The sequence below is a fragment of the Siniperca chuatsi genome, linkage group LG18 (assembly GCF_020085105.1).
Source record: "Siniperca chuatsi isolate FFG_IHB_CAS linkage group LG18, ASM2008510v1, whole genome shotgun sequence".
Lineage (NCBI taxonomy): Eukaryota > Metazoa > Chordata > Actinopteri > Centrarchiformes > Sinipercidae > Siniperca > Siniperca chuatsi.
In genome coordinates, this window is record NC_058059.1 from 24,579,472 (window position 1) to 24,606,841 (window position 27,370).

General features: G+C 41.9%; 1 protein-coding gene across 1 annotated transcript; it reads left to right on the forward strand.

The window, feature by feature from the left end:
* Window positions 1–26,188, forward strand: LOC122865239 (very long-chain acyl-CoA synthetase). The gene is made up of 10 exons (XM_044173377.1): window positions 1–588; window positions 2,728–2,931; window positions 4,553–4,711; window positions 8,231–8,355; window positions 10,146–10,340; window positions 15,784–15,874; window positions 15,997–16,195; window positions 24,271–24,368; window positions 25,543–25,673; window positions 25,762–26,188. Exons 1-10 carry the CDS (start codon window positions 111–113, stop codon window positions 25,936–25,938), a joined length of 1,857 nt encoding a protein of 618 aa, XP_044029312.1. The 5' UTR covers window positions 1–110; the 3' UTR covers window positions 25,939–26,188.
* Window positions 26,189–27,370: the final 1,182 nt, after the last annotated feature.

Here is a 27,370-nt window from a genome sequence, read left to right on the forward strand (position 1 = left end):
TGAGTGGGCTATCAGCTTGACTGCAGGTTTCCTAAAGGCATGCGCAATTGCAGCCTGTTATTTAAGTTGTGGAGCAGTCTTGAAGTGAGGTGTGGTGATTTTACGTAAAGATGATAACTCTGGTGTTTACCAGCGTTATAGCAGCACTACTGGCTCTTCTTCTCTACCAAAGCGTGACCTATCGCTACTTCTGGGTGGATCTGATTTATTACTTGAAACTTCGGAGGTACAGAAAGACATTGCAGGCTCGTATGCAGCAAGGGATCATCACATACCTCGACTGTTTTCTCTACCAGGCGAGGAATAACCCGAACAAACCCTTCGTTATCTTCGAAAACCAGACTCTGACATACCAGGAAGTGGACAGGAGAAGTAATCAGTTTGCGAACGCGTTCAGAACGGATGGCTCTTTGAAACAAGGAGACATTGTTGCTCTGTTGATGTTCAACGAATCAGACTTTATTTGTGTGTGGCTGGGACTGTGTAAACTGGGCTGTGAAGTCGCCTTTCTCAACGTCAACATTAAAACCAAATCTCTGCTTCACTGCTTTCAGAGTTGTGGGGCCAAGACACTTGTTGTTGGCGCAGGTAGCCTACTGCATGTTTTCTCTCACGTTTTTTACGCAGTTTGGGAAATTAGTTTAACTGTCATTAATGCTCACGGTGCTTTGATTTACGAAGCTCGAGTCGGACCACAGAACCTTTTTGCAGCATTTAAAATAATGTTTTCTATAGCCACTCCCATTGGCTGCAATTTAAACACACATTAAGATACCCAGACAAAGACTTTTTGGGGCCCTTTTCACCGCCCTAAGTTAGGGTTCCGAGAATTTGAGCAGCGCACTGTTCGGGACAGTTTCCTTCTTATTGAAAGTTTTTACTTACTGTTGCATTCATATCGTGTCAGCAGAATGGGAAGAGAAAACCTCTCATTATTTTAACTTATTCCAAGGCAATTACCCCTTTTGCTGGGCTTCTTCTGGTCACATCAGATAAACTGAAATTAAGTTTATTTAGCTCATTTTAACTCAAAGATTCAAAAAATGTATTTGTCACATACATAATCATACACTGAGCAGTGTGCAGTGACAGTCACTTACTATCTCCATAGACTGTGCAGAGTGCAAAGGTATTAAAAAAGAGAAAACTATCCAAACTTTTTTTTTTAAACAGGAACATTTCAAAGAGCACATTTAGACAAAACAAATAAGAAATAACAAAAAAGCAGAAGTATATACAATGCAATAAGTGGTAGAATGTAAATAAGTAAGTAATTAAAAGTGGATGTAGAACATGGGATATGAAATATGGAGCAATGTAGGATATAATGTGGATTGAAGTGTGAATATGGCAGTGGAGGATGAAGTACTACATTCAAAATTTTACTTGAGTAAAAGCACAGAAATATTATCAGCAATATGCACTAAAGGTATCAACAGTAAAAGTACTTGCTGCCCCCCTACTCAGGCTGTTATATATATATTATGAGTTATTGTTATTTTTGCAATAGTGTGTTTATGTATGTATGTAATGTTGTGGCAGGTCGAGGTGGAGCTAATGGAACTCATTTATATACTTTTGGATAGTTTAATCTATAACAGTCATCTTTTTTAAGCTGAACAAAGGTTTTGTAAAATATTAATTGGAAAAGCAACTAGTACTAAAGTACAGTACTAGTACTACACTGGGACACTGTAAATGTGTAGATTTGTTGCTTTTCTATTTGTTATATCATTGTAGATAAAATATCTTTGAGGTCAAGACTGTTGGTCAAGCAATTTAGTTGCAACCCAATTTAGATGTAACTGCCAACAATGGTGGCTTTGTTGAGACTTCTGTAGTTCTTTTTACCATGTGGGAGATATTGTAGCTCAGAAATTCCCAATATCTCTTGAGTCAATACAACTGGGAGGTTGATGTGAAAGTTTTTTTTCCCCATTTTGCTATAACAGTTAACAGTTCCCATTAACAATTTTACAGCTCAACACCAAATCAACATTTAAAGTATGTCCATCAGACTATAGCTGAGAAAATGAGGGTTAAACTTGAGAACTTATGTGAACCCCTTAATTTTTGGACTTAACTCGTTTTATGTAAATATTACAATTATCTGCTTAACCTTGCCCAATACTGCAGGAGCTTTTATCTCTAAAGTTCTCCAATATAACATAAGTTGCACCAGTTTTCACTTCTGAATTACAATGAGTGAAATGGGTTATCTGGAGATTGCAGCTGTTATAATATTACTATCTGTCCTTTATTGTACAGTAAAATTAACATTTTTCAAGTTGGGTCCTGCTGATGGAAGTTTCCTAACATATGAAATGCTATCAGTCATACTGATAGTTGACAGGTATAGAGCAAAGTACCATGCCATGACTTCTCCCATCAATAAACACACCCATGTATTTGAATTGTATGCAGCCCTGAATCAGAAGGATAGGATTATATTTACTTTTTACCAAAATTCTTTCAGTGTCATGGTCTGTAAATGATCATGGACGGTGTTGTCTTGACTGCAACCTCGCACACAAAATCACATCTGTGTGTAAAGGAGGACAAAATAACAGGAACACCGTAGAGTATAATTCAGTCTGATACAACACCACAAAGCCTCTAAAATTACCATAGAGTGGAATGAACAGGTCTTTGTACATGTTTGTTTACTGGCATTGGCTCTGTCTGATGAAGCAGCGGTGAGATAACCCATTGTGTCTGTTTATCCAGATTTGGTGTGTTTGGTGGAGGAGGTGCTGCCTGATCTGAAGAGGGACAACGTGGCTGTGTGGGTGGTGGATCACACATCACCCTCCAAGGATTTAAGCAGTTTACTAGATAAGGTGGAACACATGTCTGGAGAAACCTTAAGTGACCTTCCTAAAGTTGACTTCATGTCAAACTTTCTCTACATTTTTACTTCAGGCACCACAGGTACTGCATGAGCATTGTATTCTTCAGTTATTACATAACCTACAGTTGGCCAGCCACCTTGCACACAAAGAAAATCACATATAAACTACTGTAGTAAAGACATTATTGGAATTATAAAAAACAATGGAGGAAGCGCTACTTGGCTCTGACAATCAAACACAAAGCAGGAGCTCCTGATGCACACAGGTAGTAATAATAGTGTCAGGCAGAGGAATCTGTACCAAAATCCAGGCACACTGGTTTGTTACACGTCCAGTATGTACGATTTAGTGGCATCTAGCGTTGAAATTGCAGTTTGCAACCATTGGAATTTTGCTCGGTTCATCCTCCTGTTTCAAGGGTGTAGGAGAAACTATGGTGGCCGTGAAACTCACGAAAAACGTAAAAGGCCCTATCTAAAACCAGTGATTGGTTTGTCCGTTCTGGGCTACTGTAGTAACATGGCGGTGCAACATGGCGACCTCCGTGGAAGGGGACCCGCTCCCTCTGTAGATGTAAAGGGCTTATTTTAAGGTAATAAAAACAACGATTCTTATTTTCAGGCAGTTATACACTGATGAAAACATACTTGTGAATATTATATTCCATTTCTGCCAATAGCTCCTCCTAAATGTTACACACTGGACCTTTTCAAAGTAAAAAATGTTATTAAAAACCAGACCAATGTATATCGACTGCACAGCGGTCCTCCATGCACACACAGACATGAGAATATTTTAAGCACAGGCTTCAACCTCACATGAGAATTTGTGGAGTAATTTCCAGCTCCCTCAATAAACCTGGATCATGCAAAAAAATAACTTTGAAAAGTAACTGAAAATTACATGTTATATATTGTTTAAAAGAAATCCATGTGTAAACAGGTTTTCATTACTATTATCTTTAGTATGAAATGTCCATTTTTTTTCCATGAGCACAAGGACTTTGTCCATGTTGGCTTCATAGCTTAGCGTCAAACTTCAATCTTGACCTTGGAAACAGAAGTTGACAAAACAACCTCACCACAAGGTCCTTTTACTAGCTGGAGATTTCAATCGCATGGACAAACTCAGCAGATGAGTTTTCCCAGTTGTCATGGAATTATAAATTTTTAAATAAAAAAAAATAAATACAAAAAAATTTCTGAGCAGATAAGGAAAGCTCCAGAAAAGCCACTAAAGGGACCTAATAATGTTATGTTGATTATGTGATACAAAACTTGGTAGGAATAATAAAAAAAATTTAAATATATATATTTAAAGTTGTACGGCACATTTCTTACAAAGTGCTTAAACAAAGAACATGAAAGACAGTAATAGATGTATACAGTAGGCGGTAAACCAGATAAAATGACAAACTAAAAAATAAACCTAAATGAAATAGTATAATATAGTCCAGCAAAAAACAAATCTCATTCATGTCCTCGTTAAGCTGGAGAAAATTACAAGACATCTAATGCTTAATATCCTCAAAGCAACTTCTAAACTTAAATATTACAGGTCACGTCCATTGAATAAATAAAATTAATAAAATTTTGAGGTTAAAATGTCATAGACACGGCAAGCAGACGGAACTTTAACTATGCTTTGACATATACAACATGTGGACTATTTCTGCAGTAACTGGTGCCATTCTCTTCCAGGTCTCTCCAAGGCAGCCCGTGTCGGTCATCTGAAAGCCATTATGAGTATGGCCTTCTTTCAAATGTGTGGAGCCACATCTGATGACATCATCTACATCACTCTTCCTCTTTACCACATGTCTGCTTCCTTGTTAGGGATTGGAGGATGCATACACCTCGGTAAGAACAGCTGTACGTAAATCGATGTAGAACTGTTTAAACTCAGCCTTTGGAGTGCATTTTTCAAGGGCATTCGCTTACCCCCAGTGTCCACCAGGCGCACTGCGTCGCGTTCCGCCTATAGACAGAAAACAGAGCAGCAAGCAGGCCAAGCAAAGCAGAGGGACTAATCACCCTATATTTATTGAAAATTGCCATGAAATAAATTTTTACAATGCATTTCACAAGTAACTAATGTTGGGATTTACAATGTTTATGGCGGGACACCCACTTGTGTAGGTGCAATCAATTAATAATCAAGATTATCAAAGATAATGATAAATAATAAACTTTAATATATAAAGTCCTGGGGGCACCACTCTTTAAAGAGAAATAATAGCCAATTAATTGATTGAGACTCATAACATACACTAAACTATCAATTTGCAACTCAGATTAATAATTAAATTAATAATTAACCAAAATTACCATTGATAGCTAGTAGGTTATAGGATAAGGTGTTCAACATAGAGGCTGGAAAATTACTCACTCTTGTGCAACATTAAAGAAACCAGCATAATTATACACATGCATTTATTTAAAAAAAAACAAAAAACAAATCAAGAATACACAATGTGAAGACTAACTCTAAATTCTCAACTACAGAACAAAGGTGTGAGTGTGCGTGTGCATGTGCACGCGCAGGTCTGGGTTCACGCCAGAAGGAATGTGTGTATGTTTCTTTGTTCTGCCTCCGTATGTCTCGCATGCACGAGCATGAACCCATGTGGTCAGAAACACAGAAATGTGAAGCGGAAGCTTTAAAGTTACTTTCTAATCTTTTCTTTCTATGTTAGTGCTTTATTTGAACGACTACTGCCTGGTAGCACTCACACCCATTGTTATGAAGTGCTTTGAGCAGCTGGTCCTGGCACACCTAAAGGACTTCCTCCCATCCACACTGGACCCATACCAGTTTGCCTACTGCAGCAATAGGAGCACAGAGGATGCAGTCTCCATGGCACTGCACTCTGTACTCACACACTTAAGACAATAAGAACACTTATGCACGAATGCTGTTTGTTGACTTCAGCTTTGCATTCAACACTGTCATCCCTTCCAAGTTAATCACCAAACTTGGAAACCTGGGCATTAACACCTCCATTTGCAATTGGATTATGGACTTCCTGACAAACAGACCTCAGCTTCTTAGGTCAGACTACAACTGTTCCACCACCATCACACTCAACACTGGCGTACCACAGGGCTGTGTGCAGAGCCCCTTCCTCTACTCCCTCTTCACACTCAACTGCAGGCCTGCACATGGATCTAATGCCATCATCAAGTTTGCAGACGATACTACGGTGATTGGTCTCATCAGCAACAACGATGAGACTGCCTATAGGGAGGAGGTCCAGCACCTGGCCACATGGTGCTCAGACAATAACTTGCTCCTTAACACCTCCAAGACAAAGGAGTTCATTGTGGACTTCAGGAAGGAGAGAGGAGGCACACATCACCCCATCCACATTAACGGGATGGCTCCAAATGTCTCCAGCTTCAAGTTCCTGGGGACCCATATTTCGGAGAACCTATCCTGGACCACCAACACCTCCTGCCTGGTCAAGAAGGCTCACCAGCGCCTCTTCTTCCTGAGGACACTGAAGAAGAACCAACTGTCCTCAGCTATCCTGGTGAACTTCTATCGCTGCACAGTAGAGAGCATCCTAACCAACTGTGTCACAGTCTGGTATGGGAACTGTTCTGCTGCAGAGCGCAAGGCACTGGAGCAGGTGGTGAAAACTGCTCGGCGCATCACAGGGACTCCACTTCCAGCCATTGAGGACATCCAGAGGAAACGCTGTCTGCGTCAAGCCCGCAGCATTCTTAAGGACTCCTCTCACCTCGCCCAGAGACTGTTTTCTCACCTGCCTTCCGGCAGGCACTTCTGGTGCCTCCGGACAAGCAGAGTGAGAAACAACTTTTTTCCCAGAGCCGTCTTCCTACTGAACTCTGCCTCCCGCTGATTCCACTGTCCCCTCATATACCTTAACTTAAATGCTGCTATATTGATATTGTTTTTGCTACGTGTACCACATGTTCATTTGCACTACCGGACTATTTATTTATACATATACTACATCATTTGCACTCCAGTACTATGTACTGAATACTGCAATAACTCATCTACTGCACTGTTAACAATTTCCATAAATTGCACTACTTTATATTCATTGCACTACTGTTCTGCCCAGTCCATTTCATTATTGTACATATCCATCAGTATACTTCTGTTCTATAGTACATACTTCTATAGTAATGCCATCTGTATATAATGTCAATACTACCACTTGTAAAATATTTTCATAATACTGCTCTATCCTGCATTTATGCACTCACTTTATATCCTGCACTAGCTTATTGCACTTCTGGTTAGACCTAAACTACATTTCGTTGCCTTGTACTTGTACATGTGTAATGACAATAAAGTTGAATCTAATCTAATCTTCACATATCTGCAATTTCCAAATAATCTCCCAATATATAATTTCCAGTAAGAAAGAACTCTTCAGAAACAACAATTTATGTGTTTGGCCAGAACTTAGCGCTGCTTGCCTGACAACTTTACAGTAACGACAAAACTCCCGGCCAAAAGTCACTGTACCTGGCTGGTGTTTGCCAACAAATTGTTCCAGCATGTAACCCCCTAAAGCCACAAACTGTTGTTTTTAGAATTCTATTTGTGTACACATTGGACAGAACCAGGCTAGCTGTTTCCCCCTGCTTCCAGTCTAAATGTTAAGATAGGCTAAGCATGTCCTGACTCCAGCTCCCTCCAGATCCCACTCACACAGTCATGTGAGTGGGATCAATTTTCTCATCTCACTCTTGGAAAGAAAGAAAATTAGTGTGTTTTCCAAAATGTTTAACTATACAGTTCCTTTAAGGATTATAACTGCAAAATATCAATAGTTTCTCACAGCTGTTACTTTAACATTTGAAAATCATACCCCACCCCCAGACGATGGGTTCATTATTACCAATGTGCCATTTGCAGTACCAGGCCTAACTATGAGACAGTGCAAAAACAAAGTTAAGATTTTGTCCCTGCAGCTTCTAGGATTGCTTCCTTTTATAATTATTTAATTGGTTGGAACTTCACTTAGCTGTGTTTTCCTACACAGTAAGCAAAGCTTGAAGACTGTGGCAGTATATAATCCTGACAACCACACACACTTGCTGTAAGATTTGCCATTTTTTTTCAGTACTTTATAATGTCGAAGGCAAACGCTGGAGGGAACAATCATGACGACGGATATCCTTTTTATAGGCCTATAAGGAATTCTCACTTCCTCACATACCAGGAGAAAAGACTGAAACAAAGCAGGAAATTTCTCACTACAGCTTCAGCTATAAATAATTTGTATTGACAGTGTTAGACATGTAGTATGTATCAAAAAGCTGAATTTTAGCAGTATATTGTCTTACACGACTTACTGTTTGCCTTGCCATTTTCTCTCTATCTTCTTTGGATCACAGGTGCAACATGTGTGTTAAAAAAGAAGTTTTCTGCCAGTCAATTTTGGAAAGACTGTGTGAAATACAATGTGACTGTGGTGCAGTACATAGGAGAGCTCTGTCGATACCTGGTCAACCATCCCACGGTAAGACTGACAACATTTAAAACACAAGTCATTTTCTTCATCCTAAATTCTAACATTTGACTAGAAGTTTAATGACACTGTAGCGGCCCCTACAGGCTGCAGTATTCATTACACACAAAGATAATGATATTATCATATTGGATGGTACAAATACGTAAAGTAGCCAGAACTAAAACTTTGGCTGTGCCTCAGAGAAACTGGATGTGCCAACAGCTGAAGCACAAAGTGATGGAGCTAAACCACCATTTTGTTAGGTATGCTCAAAATAAACTCTTTTGCATGAGATGCATAACCTACCCTGCATTCCAGGTAGAGAGAGAGAGAGAGATTGGAGGCTATTTATTTGTGCTTCCCCAAGCACCTATCGGACCTGCCGTCGTTGGGCACAGTGATTGAAATGAGCTGAAGCCATTGTGCAGTCATTTCATTTCATGTGTAGTTTGATGTGTGCTCACCCACCCTCCTTGTCAATCTGGGTGTGCCAGCCGTCATTCTGGGTGGCACCAGCACACCCATGCCTACATGACTGCTACAAATCTATTTTTTGAGTATTATCAATAGAGGGGCTAAATGGGTGCTCAGTAAATATCATGGAATCTGCTCTTCAGATTTAGATGTTTCTTGTGTACAACTAGAAATTCTGTTCTGATGGTGGCAACTAGAGTTAAGGTCTGGGAGTCATCAAAAAGATTAATTCTCAGAGGACCATGAATATTAGTGATCGGTGGATGTAGCCTTATGAATCTTTCTTCCTATTTGTGCCAAAAAAAATATGTCCAGGTGACATCGGGTGGTTTGTAGAAATGATTGCAGCCTTTCAAGAGTAGCCAAAGCACTACAACATCAGCTTGTTAGTTTGTGGCAATTTTAATAAATAGAACTTTATAACTAAATATAAACTGAAATAATAAAACACAACATTTCGACTCAGGGTACCTCTGCAAAACGGGACCAAAATTAGGTAACAATGCAGTACCTGCCTTAATTGATATTGTACTTTAGTGGTGCAAATTCCCTAACACATTGCAATTAATCAAATTGCAAAACCAACTGACATGCAGTAAACCCGGGGCCCTGGGGCCCTGGGGCCCTGGGGCTCCCCTATACCATATCAGCAGCCTTTTTGATAATGTCCATTACGCGTTTGCATTTTTCCTGGTATTTCATGAAATGCACTGTGAAATTATGTGATTGAGACCTGATTGTGGAATGACATTCATTAAGATACTACTTTGTTGATGTTATTACCTCATGCTGACATACTATCAATGGCACATAAAACGTTCCTCATCACAAGAGTAGCCTATTCTCGACCTTAATGGGTAGTACCAGGTGGAAATCTCTTTCTAGTTGTACTTGCCATATTTGACAATTACTGTTCTCTCTTCTTATCCCAACATGTGTTACTTTTGAGCATTAGATTATAACATAGTTTAGCATCCAAAGTTGAAAAACTGTCCAAAACATTGATCTATTGACACAACATTTGGAAATAGTACGCTTCAAGTGGTGAAACAAGCATTGGTGCCTTGGTATTGTCTGCACCACACCTAGGAATATCAGACATTTTTCACTTTTACAAGCAGTGTACTGCTTCCAGTCTTTGTGCAAGCTAAGCTAAACACGTCCCAGACCCATCTCTGTACAGGACACACAGAGATGCATGTGATATAAATCTTCTCAACTGACTCTGGACTAGCCAGTACATAAGCATATTTCCAAAAAGGTAGGACTGTTCCTTTAAAAAGTTAACTGCTGCTTTTTTAATCCAAGTCTTATCCTGCCTCCAGGTTCCAGAGGAGAAAGCTCACAGTGTTCGGCTCGCAGCAGGAAGTGGTCTCAGGTCAGATGTTTGGAAGGAGTTTGTCAAACGCTTTGGTAGGATCAAGATCAGAGAGGGTTATGGGTTGACTGAGGCCAGCATCGGCTTCCTCAACTACACAGATGAGGTCGGACCGATTGGGAGGGCGAGCTATTTCAACAAGGTAAGAAATAAAACATTTAGTTGTTTCTTCTGGACCTGGACCTCGCCACACTCTGCATTGGAACTTGACCCATACTAGGAACTACAATTTGGAAGACCTCAGTTGAAGATAATAAAGCCATTTGAAATAGTGTTTTGTTATGATTACAAAAGATCCATTACCTACATGCCTTGCTAAAAATATTATAATTCCATCCAAAAGTTATTTGGGCATCAATAGATAACTTTTTCTACTTTGGCATCTACATAGCCCTGATGCTTTATAAAAGATGATATTGATTGGCCCCATGTCAGTTTGACACAAAATCTTAAACCTTCTGTATTAGAACTAAGAGCCTAAACATAATTGGATAATGGGTTTATGCATATTAGATGTGATGTTATTCATATTGTTAAGCCACTAAATTATACAGTTAAAACATATTACTACAAAGCGATTGATTGATATTTGAGTGACATTTATTCCCTGTAGATAGATGTATCAGTTGCTTGTCTTTGAATTTGAACAGTGACTACAAACGGCCTTGGTTTTGGGATCCAACTTAAGTTCTCTTTGTAGGAGCTCCTGGACTTTGTGTTCTCTGCCAGTCCATGTTTCTGAACTGTTTTCAGACCCACAATAATAACGTTGTTTCTTCTGGTCTGGTTTACAAGGTAGTCCAGGCCCAAGCTGTTGACAAATTCTTAAACAGTAGCTGAACTCGAGAGTAGCTTTTCCATTTTTTCATTGTTTATATTGAGACCAGTCCAAACTGGTTTTCAGGATTTGGCTTTTTCTTACAAGGCTATCAGTTCTCACATTTGCAGAAACCATCACTAATTTTATTAAGATACTCAAGTTTGATTCTTGCCTTCATAAAACTCCTTCTGTTGATCCAGCATGTCTTTTAGTAGTGATTTAAGCATAATCTTCTGAAAGATGTTTATTCCTGGATGACATATTTCTAACCTCTGACAAACTTTCTGTGTTTTATCAACAAATATCTCTTCAGTGAACATAATAGTAGCCTTTGGTGAGTGCAAGTAGTCAAGCTCTCCTCAGTGTCTGATGTGCTCAGAAAGTACACAGGTGTTGGGTGTTTCCATCTGAATAGGGCAGGACTATCAAGATCCATTTAAAATCTCTGACATCTATAACTCAGAGAATGTTATTAGTGTGGAAAATTGTGACTCAAAAATATCCAGTTTAAAGTCTAAAAATTCTAAGGAATATAATTTAAGTTGAAGACGGCTTTGAAGCAAAGGCTAGTCCTGCTGCCAAACAAGAAAAATCAATATTACTTGAAAAAATAATAATAATTGAAGTTGACTTTACAACAACCACAAATGCAAAAATGTAGTATTTCTTTAAAGCTGCATTAATAATTTTGTTTTTGGCCACTTTGGGGCAGAACTCAATACTGACATATCCACATTCATTTGGAGTGGTGTTTGTGGCTACGTGATGCATCTAAGTCCAATATTCTCTGATCTTTTGTGTGCTTTGTCACCATCTGCAGTACATGCAAAATTAGGTATTTAAAGGGAGCAAATGTAAAAAATGTGCAAAGGCAAATATGACAATGTACAATAAGCAACAATAAATGTAAAATTTACATTGATCGTAACAATAAGCATAATGGCAACATAGATAAGCTAAAGTAACATTATAGGGGAACATTATAAAAAGCAAGTACAAATATTTTCTAATTTGAGAGTGATAAATATCTCAAATGTATAAAGCATATACAATGGCAGCAGTGTACTGTACAGTTTAATAAATATGGATGTAGTAAGATGAAATATATAGTATATAAATAAATTACTGACTGTATGGTAATTAACAATGATCTAGTGTTTTTAATTACTGAAAACCATCCCTGGTAACATAACCTATTAGAATCAGAATCAGAAATACTTTATTGAACCCCGAGGGGAAACTCTTTTGTTACAGCAGCTCGCCTTTACATCAGTGCACACAGGAATAGAAGTACTAGCAAAAAATATAATACACTATAATACAGGTCAGAAAATAAATTAAGTACCAAGTGGGTATAAGTATAAAATAAAATAAGTGTGAAGTACCAAGTAGGTTTACCGGTTGATGATAATAATACGGTATAAAGTAATAGTGCATGAACTGTCAAGTTAAGTGTAGCTTATTAAGGTTATAATGAGACGGAGGATATTGCACAGCAGTAATAGAGGTATGAGTAATATCAATAAATAGGGAATTTTAAACTAAAATATTGCACCAGAGTATTACACAGAATATTGCACAATTATGTCAAGTATTGCAGAGATGTAATGATCAATGTCCAGTTTAATGACCTAGGGTCATATAGACTACCTTAGAGGGAGGAGTTAAAGAGTTTGATGGGCACAGGCAGGAATTACTTCCTGTGGCGCTCTGTGGTACTTTTTGGGGGGATGAGTCTTCCGCTGAAGGTACTCCTTTGCTTGACCAGCACGTCATAGAGTGGGTGGGAGACACTGTCCAAGATGGCATGTAGTTTGGCCAGCATCCTCCTCTCTGACACCACCGCCAGAGAGTCCAGCTCCACCCCCACAATGTCACTGGCCTTACAGATCAGTTTGTTGAGTCTGTTAGCATCCGCTACCCTCAGCCTGCTGGCCCAGCATGCAACAGCATACAGGATAGCACTGGCCACCACAGACTCATAAAACATCCTCAGCATTGTCTGGCAGATGTTGAAGGACCTCAGTCTCCTCAGAAAATAGGCCCTTCCTGTACAGAGCTTGAGTGTTCTTAGCCCAGTCCAGTTTATTGTCCATGTGTACTCCCAGGTACTTAATCCTCTACAATGTCCACACTGACCCCTGGATGGAAACCGGGGTCACTGGTGCCTTGGCCCTTCGTAGATCCACAACCAGCTCCTTAGACTTTGTCGCATTAAGCTGCAGATGGTTCTGCTCACACCATGAGACAAAGTTCCCCACCACAGCCCTGTACTCAGTCTCATCACCACCGCTGATACATCCCACCACAGCAGAGTCATCAGAAAACTTCTGAAGGTGGCAGGACTCTGTGTGGTAGCTGAAGTCTGTGGTGTAGATGGTGAAGAGGAAGGGAGAGAGGACAGTCCCCTGAGGGGCCCCAGTGTTGCTGACCACGCTGTCTGACACACAGTGCTGCAGGCGCACATGCTGTGGTCTGCCAGACAGGTAGTCCACAATCCAGGACATGAGGGGGGCCTCCACCTGCATCGCTGCCAGCTTCTCACCCAGCAGGGCTGGCCGGATAGTGTTGAAAGCACTGGAGAAGTCAAAAAAACATGATCCTTACCGTGCTTGCTGGCTTGTCTAGATGGGTGTGGATGCGGTTCAGCAGAAAGATGATGGCATCCTCAACTCCCAGCCGGCGCTGGTAGGCAAACTGAAGGGGGTCTAGGAGGGGTCTGACCATGGGCCGCAGCTGTTCCAGCACCAGTCTCTCCAGTGTCTTCATTATGTGGGAGGTCAGTGCCACCAGTCTGTAGTCCTTGGAGCCACTGGGATGCAGCGTCTTCTGCACAGGGAACGAGGCAAGATGTCTTCCACAGAACAGGGACCCTTTGAAGACTCAGGCTCAGGTTGAAAACATGTTGAAGGACTCCACATAGCTGGGGGGCACAGGCTTTTAGCACCCCGGGGCAAACGCCATTGGGGCCTGCAGCCTTGTTTGAGTGGAGTTTCATTAGCTGTCCTCTCACCTGGTCAGTAGTCAGGCACACAGCAGAGGTTACAGTCGGGGGAGGGGGAGAGTCATTAGTAGTGTGAATAGGGCCGTTAGCCTGAGAGCCAGTTGAGGGGGGAGTAGAACTCTCCCAGGAAGATGTGGGAGGGGGGAGCAGTGGACACAGAGGAGTCTTAGGGCCGACAGCAGCTGAGTTAGAGGGGGGATGAGCAGGAGCCGGTGTGTCGAATCTGTTAAAGAACAGATTAAGTTTGTTGGCCCTGTCCAAGCTGCCTTAAACTCCTCTGCTGCCAGTGATGCTCTTCATGCCGCTCCAGACCTCTCTCATGTTGTTCTGCTGGAGTTTCCGCTCCAGCTTCCTCCTGTTCTTCTCCTTGGCCTCCCTGATCTTCACCTTCAGGTCAGCCTGGATAGCCCCCACCTCCTCCCTATTACCATCAGTAAAGGCCCTCCTCTTGGCATTCAGGATGTCTTTGATGTCCTTTGTTAACCACGGTTTGTTATTTGGATAACAATGGACCATCTTAGTTGGGACATTGCAGTCCACACAGACGTTAATGTAGCCAGTGATGCACTCAGTGAGCCCGTCAATGTCCTCTCCATGAGGCTCACAGAGTACATCCCAGTTTGTCAACTCAAAACATTCCTGCAGTGTCTCATAGGCCTCCTCTGACCATCTCCTCACTGTCCTTGTGGTCACAGGCTGCCTTTTAACCAGAGGCACATAACAGGGTTTGAGGTAAACCAGGTTGCGGTCTGACCTACCCAGGGGGGAGGGGAGGGAGCTGTATGCTTCCTTAACGTTAGCATCACAGCGGGTCCAGTGTCCTCTCCTCTCTAGTAGGACAATTCACATACTGGGAGAAATTAGTCAGTGTTGTTGAAACACTGACATGGTTGTCAGTTACCCGAGATTAATATGAGTGCACTCGGGTGTTGAGTCTGTAGTTGTGCTATGCCGGGTTATCAGAGGGGGGGATGTAAACAGCCACAACAATGGCATGTGAGAATTCACGTGGCAGATAATATGGCCGGAGTCCCACAGCTAACAGTCCGGACTACAGATACTCTGCTTGATAGTAGCATGACCAGGGTTACACCATCTGTTGTTAACTAGAACAGTAAGCCCACCGCCTTTCCGGTTACCACTCCCGGTGTGATCCCTGTCGGTCCGAACAGTCTGAAAGCCGTCGATGGAAACGTTATGGTCGAGGATATCCTGGTGTAGCCATGTCTCTGAGAAGCACATCAAACTACACTCACGGAACTCCATCTGACTCCGGGCTAACGCCGTTAGCTCGTCCATTTTATTCGCCAGCGATCTCACAGTGCCTACGATGAGAGAAGGCAGACACGGCTTAAATCTCTTGTTCTTAAGTCTCTTTTGTCTGCACCCCTCTCTCTTTCCTCGCCGCTTCGTTCCACCTCTGCATCCTCGGTGTGTCCTCCTCCAGATCTCAGTGGGGACATCGGTTGTCCTGGGCGCTATGCCGCTCGGCTTCATCGCAATCAGCTGTTCCCTGGTGTAAACAATGCGGCCAGACAGCTGATCTGCAGCTGTGCCCTGACCAAGTAGCAGGAGAAGAAGTTCCACGGCGAAAAAGAAATAGGAAAGCTAAAAGTTGGAAAAAGTAAGACAACGAGACACAGCTACGGCAACAGGCAGCATGCAGGCTGGCGCATGCGCACTCATCAGTCACTTAGTCAGACAGGAACTGCTAAAGCAGTGGATCATCAAGTCACAATATTGTCATTCCTTCTTTTTCAGCTTTCTATGCCGTTTGAGCTCCTGACATATGATCCACAAACATATGAGCCAGTCCGAACAGACTCTGGAAGATGCATGCGAGCCAAAATAGGTATTTGAATCACATGCCACAAGTTCTTTAACATAAAAGTCATTCAGTCTGTAGAACAGAGCTGTATGTACAGAGGACGAGCTCATGTGTCCACTAAATATGCATCCTGTTTCTGTGCACAGGAGAGGCAGGGATCCTGGTAGCTCCTCTGACAGCTATGAACCAGTTCCTGGGCTACGCTGGGAACAAGGTCCAGTCTGAGAAGAAGCTGCTCAGGGATGTGTTCAAAGCTGGGGACATCTATTTCAACACTGGAGACCTCTTGCTCCACGATCAGAGGGACTTTCTTTACTTCCGTGACCGTATCGGAGACACCTTCAGGTACCTTTACTGTTGGTATAATTAAAACTGTGCTAACGCAACCATGCTAAGATATTTGTGTTTCAGTTGTTAAGTTTGTTGAGAATGAGGATATACAATTGAAATATTTTGTTGGTGTCACATAGAATAGAAACCCTTTACCAATGTTAACTGAGATCAGTCAACATCCAACACGCTGTCTACACCTGACATGTTTCAGCTGTGTTTTTCTGTCGTCTGTGTCATGCACGTTTGACAGAACAGATATGTTTCAGTTTTAGTCAGCACTGCTGTTTGTGTGGATTTACACCTGCATTAACACAAGTTTCTAGAGATATCCTAATACAAATCACATGTTAACACTACGGGTGCATCTCATTTGTCTTTGTTGTCTCCTTGTTTCCCTCAGTTGCATCTTTAACTGCTCTCCCTTGTTCCCTTGGACTCATTTGAACATATAATATGACATACTGTCCTAATAGTAATAAGGTCACACAGTTATCACTGCCAGTGCTGTAAGACTACTTTTTATTGATGTCATCCCACATAACCAAACAGAACATCAAATATTAGTTTCTGCATGTTGTTTTTTAAAAGTAGCTGTTCACACATGCACAACAAACCTGACCAGTGTGGAAAGGAGGAACAACTGAAGGGACCAACAGTGCTGTAAATGTACAGTACATATCGGTGTGTGAGCATTGTTTTAAGACAGACATGAACCTATCCAATGCAAATGAGCCATTATTTGAATTAATTTAGTAACCTAAATGTTTTAGCCTTTCAGACTGTTTGGGCCGACAGGGATCACACCGGGAGCGGTAACCGGAAAGGCGGCGGGCTTGCTGTGCTAGTTAACGACAGATGGTGTAACCCTGGTCATGTTACTATCAAGCAGAGTATCTGTAGCCCGGACATTGAACTGTTAGCTGTGGGACTACAGCCATATTATCTGCCACGTGAATTTTCACATGTCATTGATGTGGCTGTTTACATGCCCCCCTCTGCTAACCCGGCATCGGCGGGCAACGCCATTCACATCGCCATAGCACAGCTCCACACACCTGAGTGCACTCATATTAATCTCTGGTGACTGACAACCATGTCAGTGTTTCAACAACACTGACTAATTTCACCCACTATGTGAGTTGTCCTACTAGAGAGGAGAGGACACTGGACCTGCTGTATACTAAAGTTAAGGATGCATACAGTGCTTCCCACCTCCCCCCCTGGGTAGGTCAGACCACAACCTGGTTTACCTCAAACCCTGCTATGTCCTCTGGTTAAAAGGCAGCCTGCGACCACAAGGACAGTGAGGAGATGGTCAGAGGAGGCCTATGAGACACTGCAGGAATGTTTTGAGGTGACAAACTGGGATGCACTCTGTGAGCCTCATGGAGAGGACATTGACAGGCTTACTGAGTGCATCACTGGCTACATTAACTTCTGTGTGGACTGCAATGTCCCAACTAAGATGGTCCATTGTCAAATAACAAACCGTGGGTAACACAGGACATCAAAGACATCCTGAATGCCAAGAGGAGGGCCTTTACTGATGGTAATAGGGAGGAGGTGAGGGCAATCCAGGCTGACCTGAAGGTGAAGATCAGGGAGGCCAAGGAGAAGTACAGGAGGAAGCTGGAGTGGAAACTCCAGCAGAACATGAGAGAGGTCTGGAGCAGCATGAAGAGCATCACTGGCAGCAGAGGAGTTTAAGGCAGCTTGGACAGGGCCAACAAACTTAATCTGTTCTTTAACAGATTCGACACACCGGCTCCTGCTCATCTCCCCTCTAACTCAGCTGCTGTCGGCCCTAAGACTCCTCTGTGTCCACTTCTCCCCCCTCCTCCAACTTCCTGGGAGAGTTCTACTCCCCCCTCAACTGGCTCTCAGGCTAACGGCCCTCTCTTAACTGATGACTCCCCCCATCCCCCGACTGTAACCTCTGCTGTGTGCCTGACTACTGACCAGGTGAGAGGACAGCTGATGAAACTACACCCAAACAAGGCTGCAGGCCCCGATGGCGTTTTCCCCGGGGTTCTCAAAGCCTGTGCCCCCCAGCTATGTGGAGTCATTCAACATGTCTTCAACCTGAGCCTGAGTCTTCAAAGGGTCCCTGTTCTGTAGAAGACATCCTGTGCCGAAGACGCCACGTCCCAGTGGCTCCAAGGACTACAGACCGGTGGCACTGACCTCCCACATAATGAAGACGCTGGAGAGACTGGTGCTGGAACAGCTGCGGCCCATGGTCAGACCCCTCCTAGACCCCCTTCAGTTTGCCTACCAGCCCCGGCTGGGAGTTGAGGATGCCATCATCTTCCTGCTGAACCGCATCCACACCCATCTGGACAAGCCAGCAAGCACGGTGAGGATCATGTTTTTTGACTTCTCCAGTGCTTTCAACACCATCCGGCCAGCCCTGCTGGGTGAGAAGCTGGCAGGGATGCAGGTGGATGCCCCCCTCGTGTCCTGGATTGTTGACTACCTGTCTGGCAGACCACAGCACATGCCTCTGCAGCACAGTGTGTCAGACAGTGTGGTCAGCAACACTGGGGCCCCTCAGGAATTGAGGAATTGAATCACATTTCATGATCTTAAATTGTATTTCTGAAAAAAAGGCTAATCAAATTTCATATTTACTAGCATATTTGCAACTGGTTGTAAGCTGGCTTAGCTAGTGATTTTGATCACATTTTCTTTTACTGAAATGTTTTGAAATTTGAAAATGTAGTTCTAAATAAGATCCTTTTTATTTAGAAATATTTTTAAACATTAAAAATATTCTTGTAGGTGTCACAACGGTGTGAACCTTTTGTAAGTAAGTCTGAGAGAGGGAGGACCACAGCAGACATCATATTTGCAGCAGTGCAGCAAGTGAAACTGCAGAATTAAAACTATACACAGCACTGCTAAAGATTGTGTTATCCCCTTTCGGACACTGACAAGATTCTGCAACAAAATGACCCCTGGTCAAATTGAGGGTAACCAGCACCTCCCTGTTGGTTACAGAAAAAACAGGCAACTGTTCTCAGTTGAGATGGAAGGGGAACTGGTTGAATACATACAGAAATCTGCAGATATTTATTATGGCCTGTCTCCGGGAGAAGTAAGAAAGCTGGCTTGCCACTGACCACAATATTCAAGTCCCCTTAAAATGGTCAGAACTTCAGCAAGCCAGCCCCGACTGGTTCACTGCCTTTTTGCACCCGTCCTTGTCCGTCCGCAAGCCAGAGACCACTAGCCTTGCTCATGCATCGAGTTTTAACAAAGAAAATGTAAGTTGTTTTTTTAACAACCTTGACCTTGTCATGCGGAGGCACAAATTTCAACCCAGTGACATCTGGAATATGGACGAAACCGGGGTGACCTCAGTCCACAGACCAAATAGAGTTGTCACCAGACGGGACTTCAAACAAATCGGGTCCCTCACCTCTGTGGAGCGAGGTGGGCCAACCCATCAGGCAGGATGAAGGAGGAACACTTTCTTGAATTTCTAAAACACTTTGTGGCATCTACAAAGTGTTCAATGCAGAGGCCATGCTTCCTTCTCCTCGACAACCACGAGTCACATCTGTCAGTCAGTGGCCTTAACTATGCCAAGGACATACAGCACAGTGATGCTCTCCCTCCCCATGCACTGCTCCCATCAGCTGCAGCGTGCTATGTGTGGAAGCTGACATACCCGGGCAAAACCATGTCCATCTATGATGTGCCTGGGATTGTTGCCATAGCATATCCAGCAGCTGCAACCCAGGCAAACATTCAGGCAGGGTTCAGAGCAATGGGGGTGTTCCCTTTTAACAGGGACATCTTTTATGACAAGGATTTCGCCCCATCCTACGTTACAGACCAGGCAAACCCAACCCCTGTGCTGCACCCCAACCTGGACAATGCTGTGCCATAGCTCCACCCCAACCTGGGCAATGCTGTGCCTGTGCCACAGTTCCACCCCAACCTAGACAATCCTGTACCTGTGCCACAGCTCCATCCTAACCTGGACAATGCGGTGCCTGGACCCAGCAGCACTGTGAGGGTTTCCTCTGAGGAGCTGAGGCATTTCCCCAAAGCTGAGCCTAGGAAGGTGAGAGGTGCTGTCAGGAGAAAAAGGAAAATGGCCATTCTGACAGACACACCCGTGAAGAAAGATCTGGAGGAGGAGAAAGAAAATGCAAAAAAGAGGCTCTTCAAAAAAAGCCACAAAAAAACATCGGAAAGGAGCAAGAAACCACCCAAAGCTCAAAGCCCCTTTTGCTAAAAAAAGGAGGTGTGAGTCATCTTTAGAGTCAGAGGAGGAATACTGCCTTGTGTATGTCGATCCCTTCTCCAACAAAGGGAATTCTGGATTCAGTGTGTAAAAAGTGGGCGTTCTGGAGTTGTGCACTCCCTGGCTCCACTCCCAGTGCCACTGCCAGAACTGTGACTCCGGTGACTTAGAGTCAGATTGAGATCAATCACACACACTGATCCACATGCGCATAGGTTTACGCACACACACATACAAAAACACAGAAACTGCAAGGGAGAGACAAGGAGAAATAACAGTAGACCTACTGTATTACAGGGACAATGTGCGTTGTACAAACTACATTGTAATGTTTTTTTATTAGCTTCATTAGTGTTAGGTTTAAATATTTTTCTCAAATCAAAAATGTTTTAAAGATAGTTTTCTTCTTCATGAACTTGTAACTATTAATGTATATTTCATTCTGGTATTTTGAGAGATTAAAACAATTTTGAAAGATTAAAGACAATGTTTATATTGTTAATTATTATTTCAGAATGGTCAATGGATAAAGTAATTATACATTCCTACTGATGACTTGCTTAAAAATGTTTGGTTTTAAAAATGGGCAGATATTCTATTAAATGATCATGTTTTTTGGTTGTTGTTTGAATTAATGTTGAAATTGTTTCTATTGTTTGCTTCATTTTTTTGTAACTATAGCATTTTGTTGTGCCAACTAACCCCATAACATGTACCAACCAACCCTGTGATGGGGCTGGTTGGCACAAATGCATAACATTAAAAAAGTACCATTTATTAAAGTCAACCCTTTAAATATTTAAAGGATTAAAGCTGAATGGAAACAGATGGGGGAATGTACAGCAGGGTATTTTCCTAACACCTTGTGTAAATCCCTTAAAGTTCCAGCTCAAAGTTAAAACTTCAATAAAATTAGGAGTACAGCAAGGATAAATGTAAAGATACATGGTGTTAACTGAAAGAAATGTAAAGTCAAATAGTAAAATATATGAATAATTCAAAATACAATGATTCAAGGTATTTGAGTAATAAATCATTTAAATGACAATGAGTAACTTTGAATGATAAACAGCTTAAAAATGATGGTTAAAATGGTTAAATACCAGTTTGAAAAAATAAAAAACCATGTTAATACTAACAGCTGTAACACACAAACCATTGAATGGAGGAAATTAAATTTCCACACACCCAGCCTGTTAGGTTTACACGATCTAAGGAACACAAAAGCAGGACACAGCGAGAGGGAGAACTGGATCGTTAGTTCACACAGTCTTTATTTTAAGTACTACAAAAGATCACTGGTAGATTAATGCTCCTTCAGAGCGGGCGACGCAGGTGTAGTCCACTGGAGCCGGTGGGAGAACTTTCCGATGCGGCCCGTGGGTGGACCGGCAGGGCTCAGAGGCGGAGGCAGTGAAGAGAGTGTTTCTGGAAATGGCTCGGGTAGCGTGGCAGGCAGAGAAGGGAAGGCAGCTTGACTGGAGACTGCAGAGATCAGGTAGACCACGGTGGCTGGGATCACCGGCAGGGAGTCAATCTGGAGCAGAGACAGACAAGGTCAAACAGAAGCAAAACGAGTAACTGGAAACTTAACTGGATCAGGATTTAGGCCGTAGCGAAATTACCGCAATGGTGCGCTGGTTGAATGGTAGAGCCGGGTAGATATACTGTGAGGCTTGATTGCGTGATGAACATCAGGTGTGCCGGTGATCAGCAGCAGGAGGGAAAACCAGAGCGCCCCGCCCAGGCCAGTACACACACAGAGAGACAGAGGACTGACAAGGAACACAGGGAGGGGAGCTACAACAGAGCACACAAGGATAGGAGGAGAGATGTGGCTAAACCATGACACAACCATCTTGTAACAGCTGTCAGTCTGCCTGTGTAAAACGCCAACACCTTCACCATTTTGTTTTTCACACCTTCTGCTCTTGGGAGGAAGTGTGTTTTGTTTTTTGTGTGTTTTTTTTTTCATGTTCTACCTGAGCAGGAGCCTGTGGTTATAGGACTTAAAGGACAAATGAATGACAAATAAGTGCAACAATAATTGCATAATTTTTCCATCCTTTCATCAAGCATGAAGCATTAATCCTGTTAGGGCTTGTGTCCATATAGTCTAGCAGGGTTTTTTTCTGCCAGAGAAACGCTGGAGAGAAGCGCTTGTGCAATGAGAGACAAAAACGCTGCGCGTGGGTTTTGTTTCTATGACGAGCAGATTGACATTAGCTATGTAGCTAAAAAGAGAAAAAAAAGGTCAGAAAGTGGTGTTTACCCATATTTTTTCGATGTATGAGGCTGGGATGTAGCCAGTTTCCCCCGCGCTGCAGCGAGACCACAGCCACCAGTTGCTCTGCTCCAGGAGAAGCTTTCTCCGGCCGCGTATTGGAAGGCACACCAAGGGTGCAATACTGGAATACTTGGGGAAAGAGTTTGTATAAAAGTTGATACATAACAACGTGATATTAAGCATGAATCGATATTGAATCGGAAATCGAAACAGGACCTTGTGAATCTGAATCGAATCTTGCTCTCTGAGCTGATAAAAGGAAAATGAAACATCCGTAATGATGGTGGATCAGAACCATTTTCGGTTCACCTGAGGAGCGAGAAGACATTAACAATAAGACAAATGAGAAGCATGCCAGGTGAACTTTATCAAGGACTTGCCCCAATAAAAGAACCACAAAGACACCTCCCATCACATATGTCACATGATGGTTGGACCAACTTTGTTGAAGCAAAAATGTGATAAAACTTGGAACTGCAGAATGAATTCACTGAAATTGACCAGACTGAACAAGAATGAAAGAGAAAAGTAAAAAAGCATACAACTCTTGTGTCTGCCCGCCTAAATCAGCAACTAATCACTTTAAAAGTTGCTACAGTATCAGTGAGTAGCTCCTGACTTCCTCCGTGGGTCAGACAGTCTCTCTCTGCCTCTGGCTTTGTTTATTGCTCATTCCATTTTTATAATCTGTCTCATTTATGTGTCATATATAATATCATATAGCACATATGTAGCATGATGAGGGAAAATGGCACTCATGTATTCCACTGTAGATGATATGAAGAGCTATGCCCAAATCATGTATTTGTGAAACTGTTGGTACAAAATGTGATTATTGCAAAGACACATTGCTGTTGTTATAATGGTTATTATATAAGAACTGAAGATATTTTCATTGTAATTAAAAAGCAAATATAGATTTTTGACGATAGTTGTATGTTTATACAACATGCTGCATTACTTGAATTATTAATAATGATGACAATTTGAAAGGGGTCGCTGGTATGAACCTACAGAGAATTGTCACCTGAATCTGCAGCTCCCCTTGGCTTTACGGAGCTTTATAATGAGTGCCAGCTCATTATTTAGCTGCCTGACCCCACAGTTTTACTGTCTTGTTTCACTCTCACTGCTCTCATAGTGTTGTTTTCGGTCGCAGCAGGCAGCTGTTTTCAGAGAAAAATCTCTAAAAACCTCTGTACACTACCTGCACCAAAACAGCAGACATACACCGTTAGAGACTAGCTGGTGAACATAGTGAATCATTTAGCAGCTAAAGAGCCAGATATTTCCCTCAGGAAACAGAGCTAAAAGAGTGAATACTGGACTTAAATTAGGTGGCCAGAAACACGACTCCAAATGAGTGAAATTTTGCTCCGTAACTGCTGGATGTGTAAATAAGCAACTGTTAACAAGTTCACCAACTTAACCAATTTAAAATGATGATATGTCAATGTTGTGCTCACAACTTGGTTCTGCTGCTTCCAAGTGGCCAAGAAAATCAGTTATTACTGGTTTAACTGCATCTGACCTTGTGTCCTACAGGTGGAAAGGAGAGAATGTTTCCACCACAGAGGTGTCAGAGGCTTTGGGTCTTCTTGATTTTATCCAGGAGGCCAACGTCTACGGAGTCACCATACCAGGCCTGTAGAAGTGTTACACTGTGATTTATAATACTGCGTAGTCTACAGTGGCCCTGTGGTGCAAAACAACAGTGTCTTATTTGTGAATGTGTTTTGACTTTTGACTGTTCATTTGGTATAAAGTTGTGACGTAGGAGAAGTTATTTTGGTTCTGGAAGTAAAAGAAAACATTTTTCTAATTCTAATTTTTCTAATTCAGCTGTAGCTTATATGAAGCTAATGAGCTCCAGCTGTCTGAATTAGACAAATCAAGTGAGTATTTTTGTCCTGGTAGTCTCTTGTAGGTTTTTGCTGGTGTTTTGTCCCATCAGGATCCTACATGTGACAATCAGGATCTATCCCTCCGCTGCAACTCAGTAAGGAAACACAAGAGGAAGTTTTATTCTAAAAATACTGTAACTTTGGAAGATACCCAATTTATTTGTCTAATTCAGACTGCTGAAACTTCATATTAGCTACAGCTGAAGTTTAGGATCGCTATAAGTGGGCGTTCAGTCCAAAAACAGCCCTGCGATAAACAGTGGGTGTGCTCCAAAACCTGACCAGCACGATGTCGGGTTGTGCTGGTTGGGCGTGGTTTCCACTCTATTTGAATTCGACACACAAAACGTCACATGCCACCTTATGCCGATCTGAATTGACATCACTGTGCGGCACGTGAATATAATATCATGTGTACCAACAGTATCGTAAATAGTAGAGATATAATAAAAATATTTTTCACACAAAGTTTATTACCGTATCTCCACCACCTGCTGCTGTTTGATCATCAGCTGATAGAGATTCAGCACCATACCTATGGCCTCATATGCTACCAGCACACCATTTAATCGGGTTTTCCTACCCTTGCCACTATGTAAAAACACGTCATGCCAGCACATGGAGCACAGTCAATATAAGGGGCTACATTAGTAAGGGGGTGTTGTTTCAAGTATCTGTGAGATATCAAAATAATATCATATAATTATATCAAGTATTTTTTACACTGGGGGAAAATACATCCAGAACCAGCAGCTCCTTTCACTTTGCACGTTGCACTATTGCATGTTTCACCTCAGGGCCTCCATAGTCGTATATCATAGACAAATTAAAGCAAGACAATGTAGGTACTCTGGTTAGTTTGCTCTTGTTCATTTATTATGACTTAGTAACTTTTTCTAATCTGTGTGTGCAGGATATGAAGGTCGAGCAGGTATGGCTGCTATCGTCTTAAAACAGGATCACAAATTAAATGGAACAAAACTCTACAACCATTTAGTAAAAACACTTCCTGCATATGCTTGGCCATGGTTTCTCAGAATACAGGTAAGTCATGCAGGTATTCATTACCTTCAGTATGTATTTTTAAGTGTAAAGTTATATTGTTCATTTGTATTGCTGCCTGTGTTTTCAGACCTCTCTGGATGTGACAGAGACCTTCAAGCAGCAAAAGGTGAAGCTGATCCAGGAGGGTTTTAATCCGGACGTCACCCAGGATCCTCTGTATTTCTTAGATGTCTCTCAGAAGGACTATATTCTCCTGACTGTATCTCTATATCAAGACATTGTGTCTGGAAAGATCAATTTATAAACGTTTTAGGACAAGTTAATGCAGGAGTACTGACAGCGCCACAGTACATCGAAAAATAAGATTAAGATAATCCATGGTGTAGCCACATTTCCATTTGTCTGTATTTAAAATCCTGGTTTGTGATCACTGCCACAGTGAGGGGTTCCCAACATTTTTAAATTGCAGCCCCTTAAAACAAAGCTGTCTCTACCCCTTTTCACATTTTGCATATGTCAATGAGTTGCAACAAATAAACATGTGGAGAGAAAGATTTTTTAAATTTAAAAAATTAATTAGAATTTTGAAAAAGAAAAGAAATATCCCACCTTATAACCCAGAAGTGTGAGTTTGCCAGTTTTCATTATCTGTCATCTGTCATCTATCATTACTTTTACTTTTAATACAATATTAAGACAAAGTCTTTTACCAGTATATTTAAAGAAAGTTTCTTTAAATATATATATGTGTGTGTGTGTATGTACATACTATATATATATATATATATATATATATATATAGTGTGTATGTATATATATAAACCTAATAACTGGTTGGGCCACCCTTAGCAGCAACAACTGCAATCAAGCATTTGCGATAACTTGCAATGCGTCTTTTACAGCGCTGTGGAGGAATTTTGGTCCACTCATCTTTGCAGAATTGTTGTAATTCAGCCACATTGGAGGGTTTTCGGTCAGGTCGGGACTTTGACTAGGCCACTCCAAAGCCTGTCAGCCTCACTAGAATGCTGTATCAAATTCACATCTGAATCCATATAAGGTTCTGCTATTATGCAACAGATGTTGAATAAACATTCGCAAACAGTTTGCTCAACTTATCTCCACTAGGCCACTCCAAAGTCTTCATTTTGTTCTTCTTCAGCCATTCAGAGACTCAAAAACAACATCCAAAGAACTGCAGGCCTCACTTGCCTCAGTTAAGGTCAGTGTTCATGACTACACCATAAGAAAGAGACTGGGAAAAAATGGCCAGCATGGCAGAGTTCCAAGACAAAAACCACTGCTGAGCAAAAAGAACATTAAGGCTCGTCTCATTTTTGCCAGAAAACATCTTGATGATCCCCAAGACTTTTGGGAAAATACTCTGTGGACTGACGAGACAAAAGTTGAACATTTTGGAAGGTGTGTGTCCCATTACATCTGGCGTAAAAGTAACACCGCATTTCAGAAAAAGAACATCAAACCAACAGTAAAATATGGTGGTGGTAGTGTGATGGTCTGGGGCTATTTTGATACTTCAGGACCTGGAAGACTTGCTGTGATAAATGGAACCATGAATTCTGCTGTCTACCAAAAACTCCTGAAGGAGAATGTCCGTCCATCTGTTCGTGACCTCAAGCTGAAGCGAACTTGGGTTTTGCAGCAGGACAATGATCCAAAACACACCAGCAAGTCCACCTCTGAATGGCTGAAGAAGAACAAAATGAAGACTTTGG

What these genes read in the sequence shown, in the direction of transcription:
- LOC122865239 (XM_044173377.1), top strand. Translation starts at nt 111, where the DNA reads ATGATAACTCTGGTGTTTACCAGCGTTATAGCAGCACTACTGGCTCTT. An exon ending in TTTTACTTCAGGCACCACAG is followed by an intron (nt 2,932 to 4,552) that starts GTACTGCATGAG and finishes ATTCTCTTCCAG; the next exon opens with GTCTCTCCAAGGCAGCCCGT. An exon ending in ATGCATGCGAGCCAAAATAG is followed by an intron (nt 15,875 to 15,996) that starts GTATTTGAATCA and finishes TTCTGTGCACAG; the next exon opens with GAGAGGCAGGGATCCTGGTA.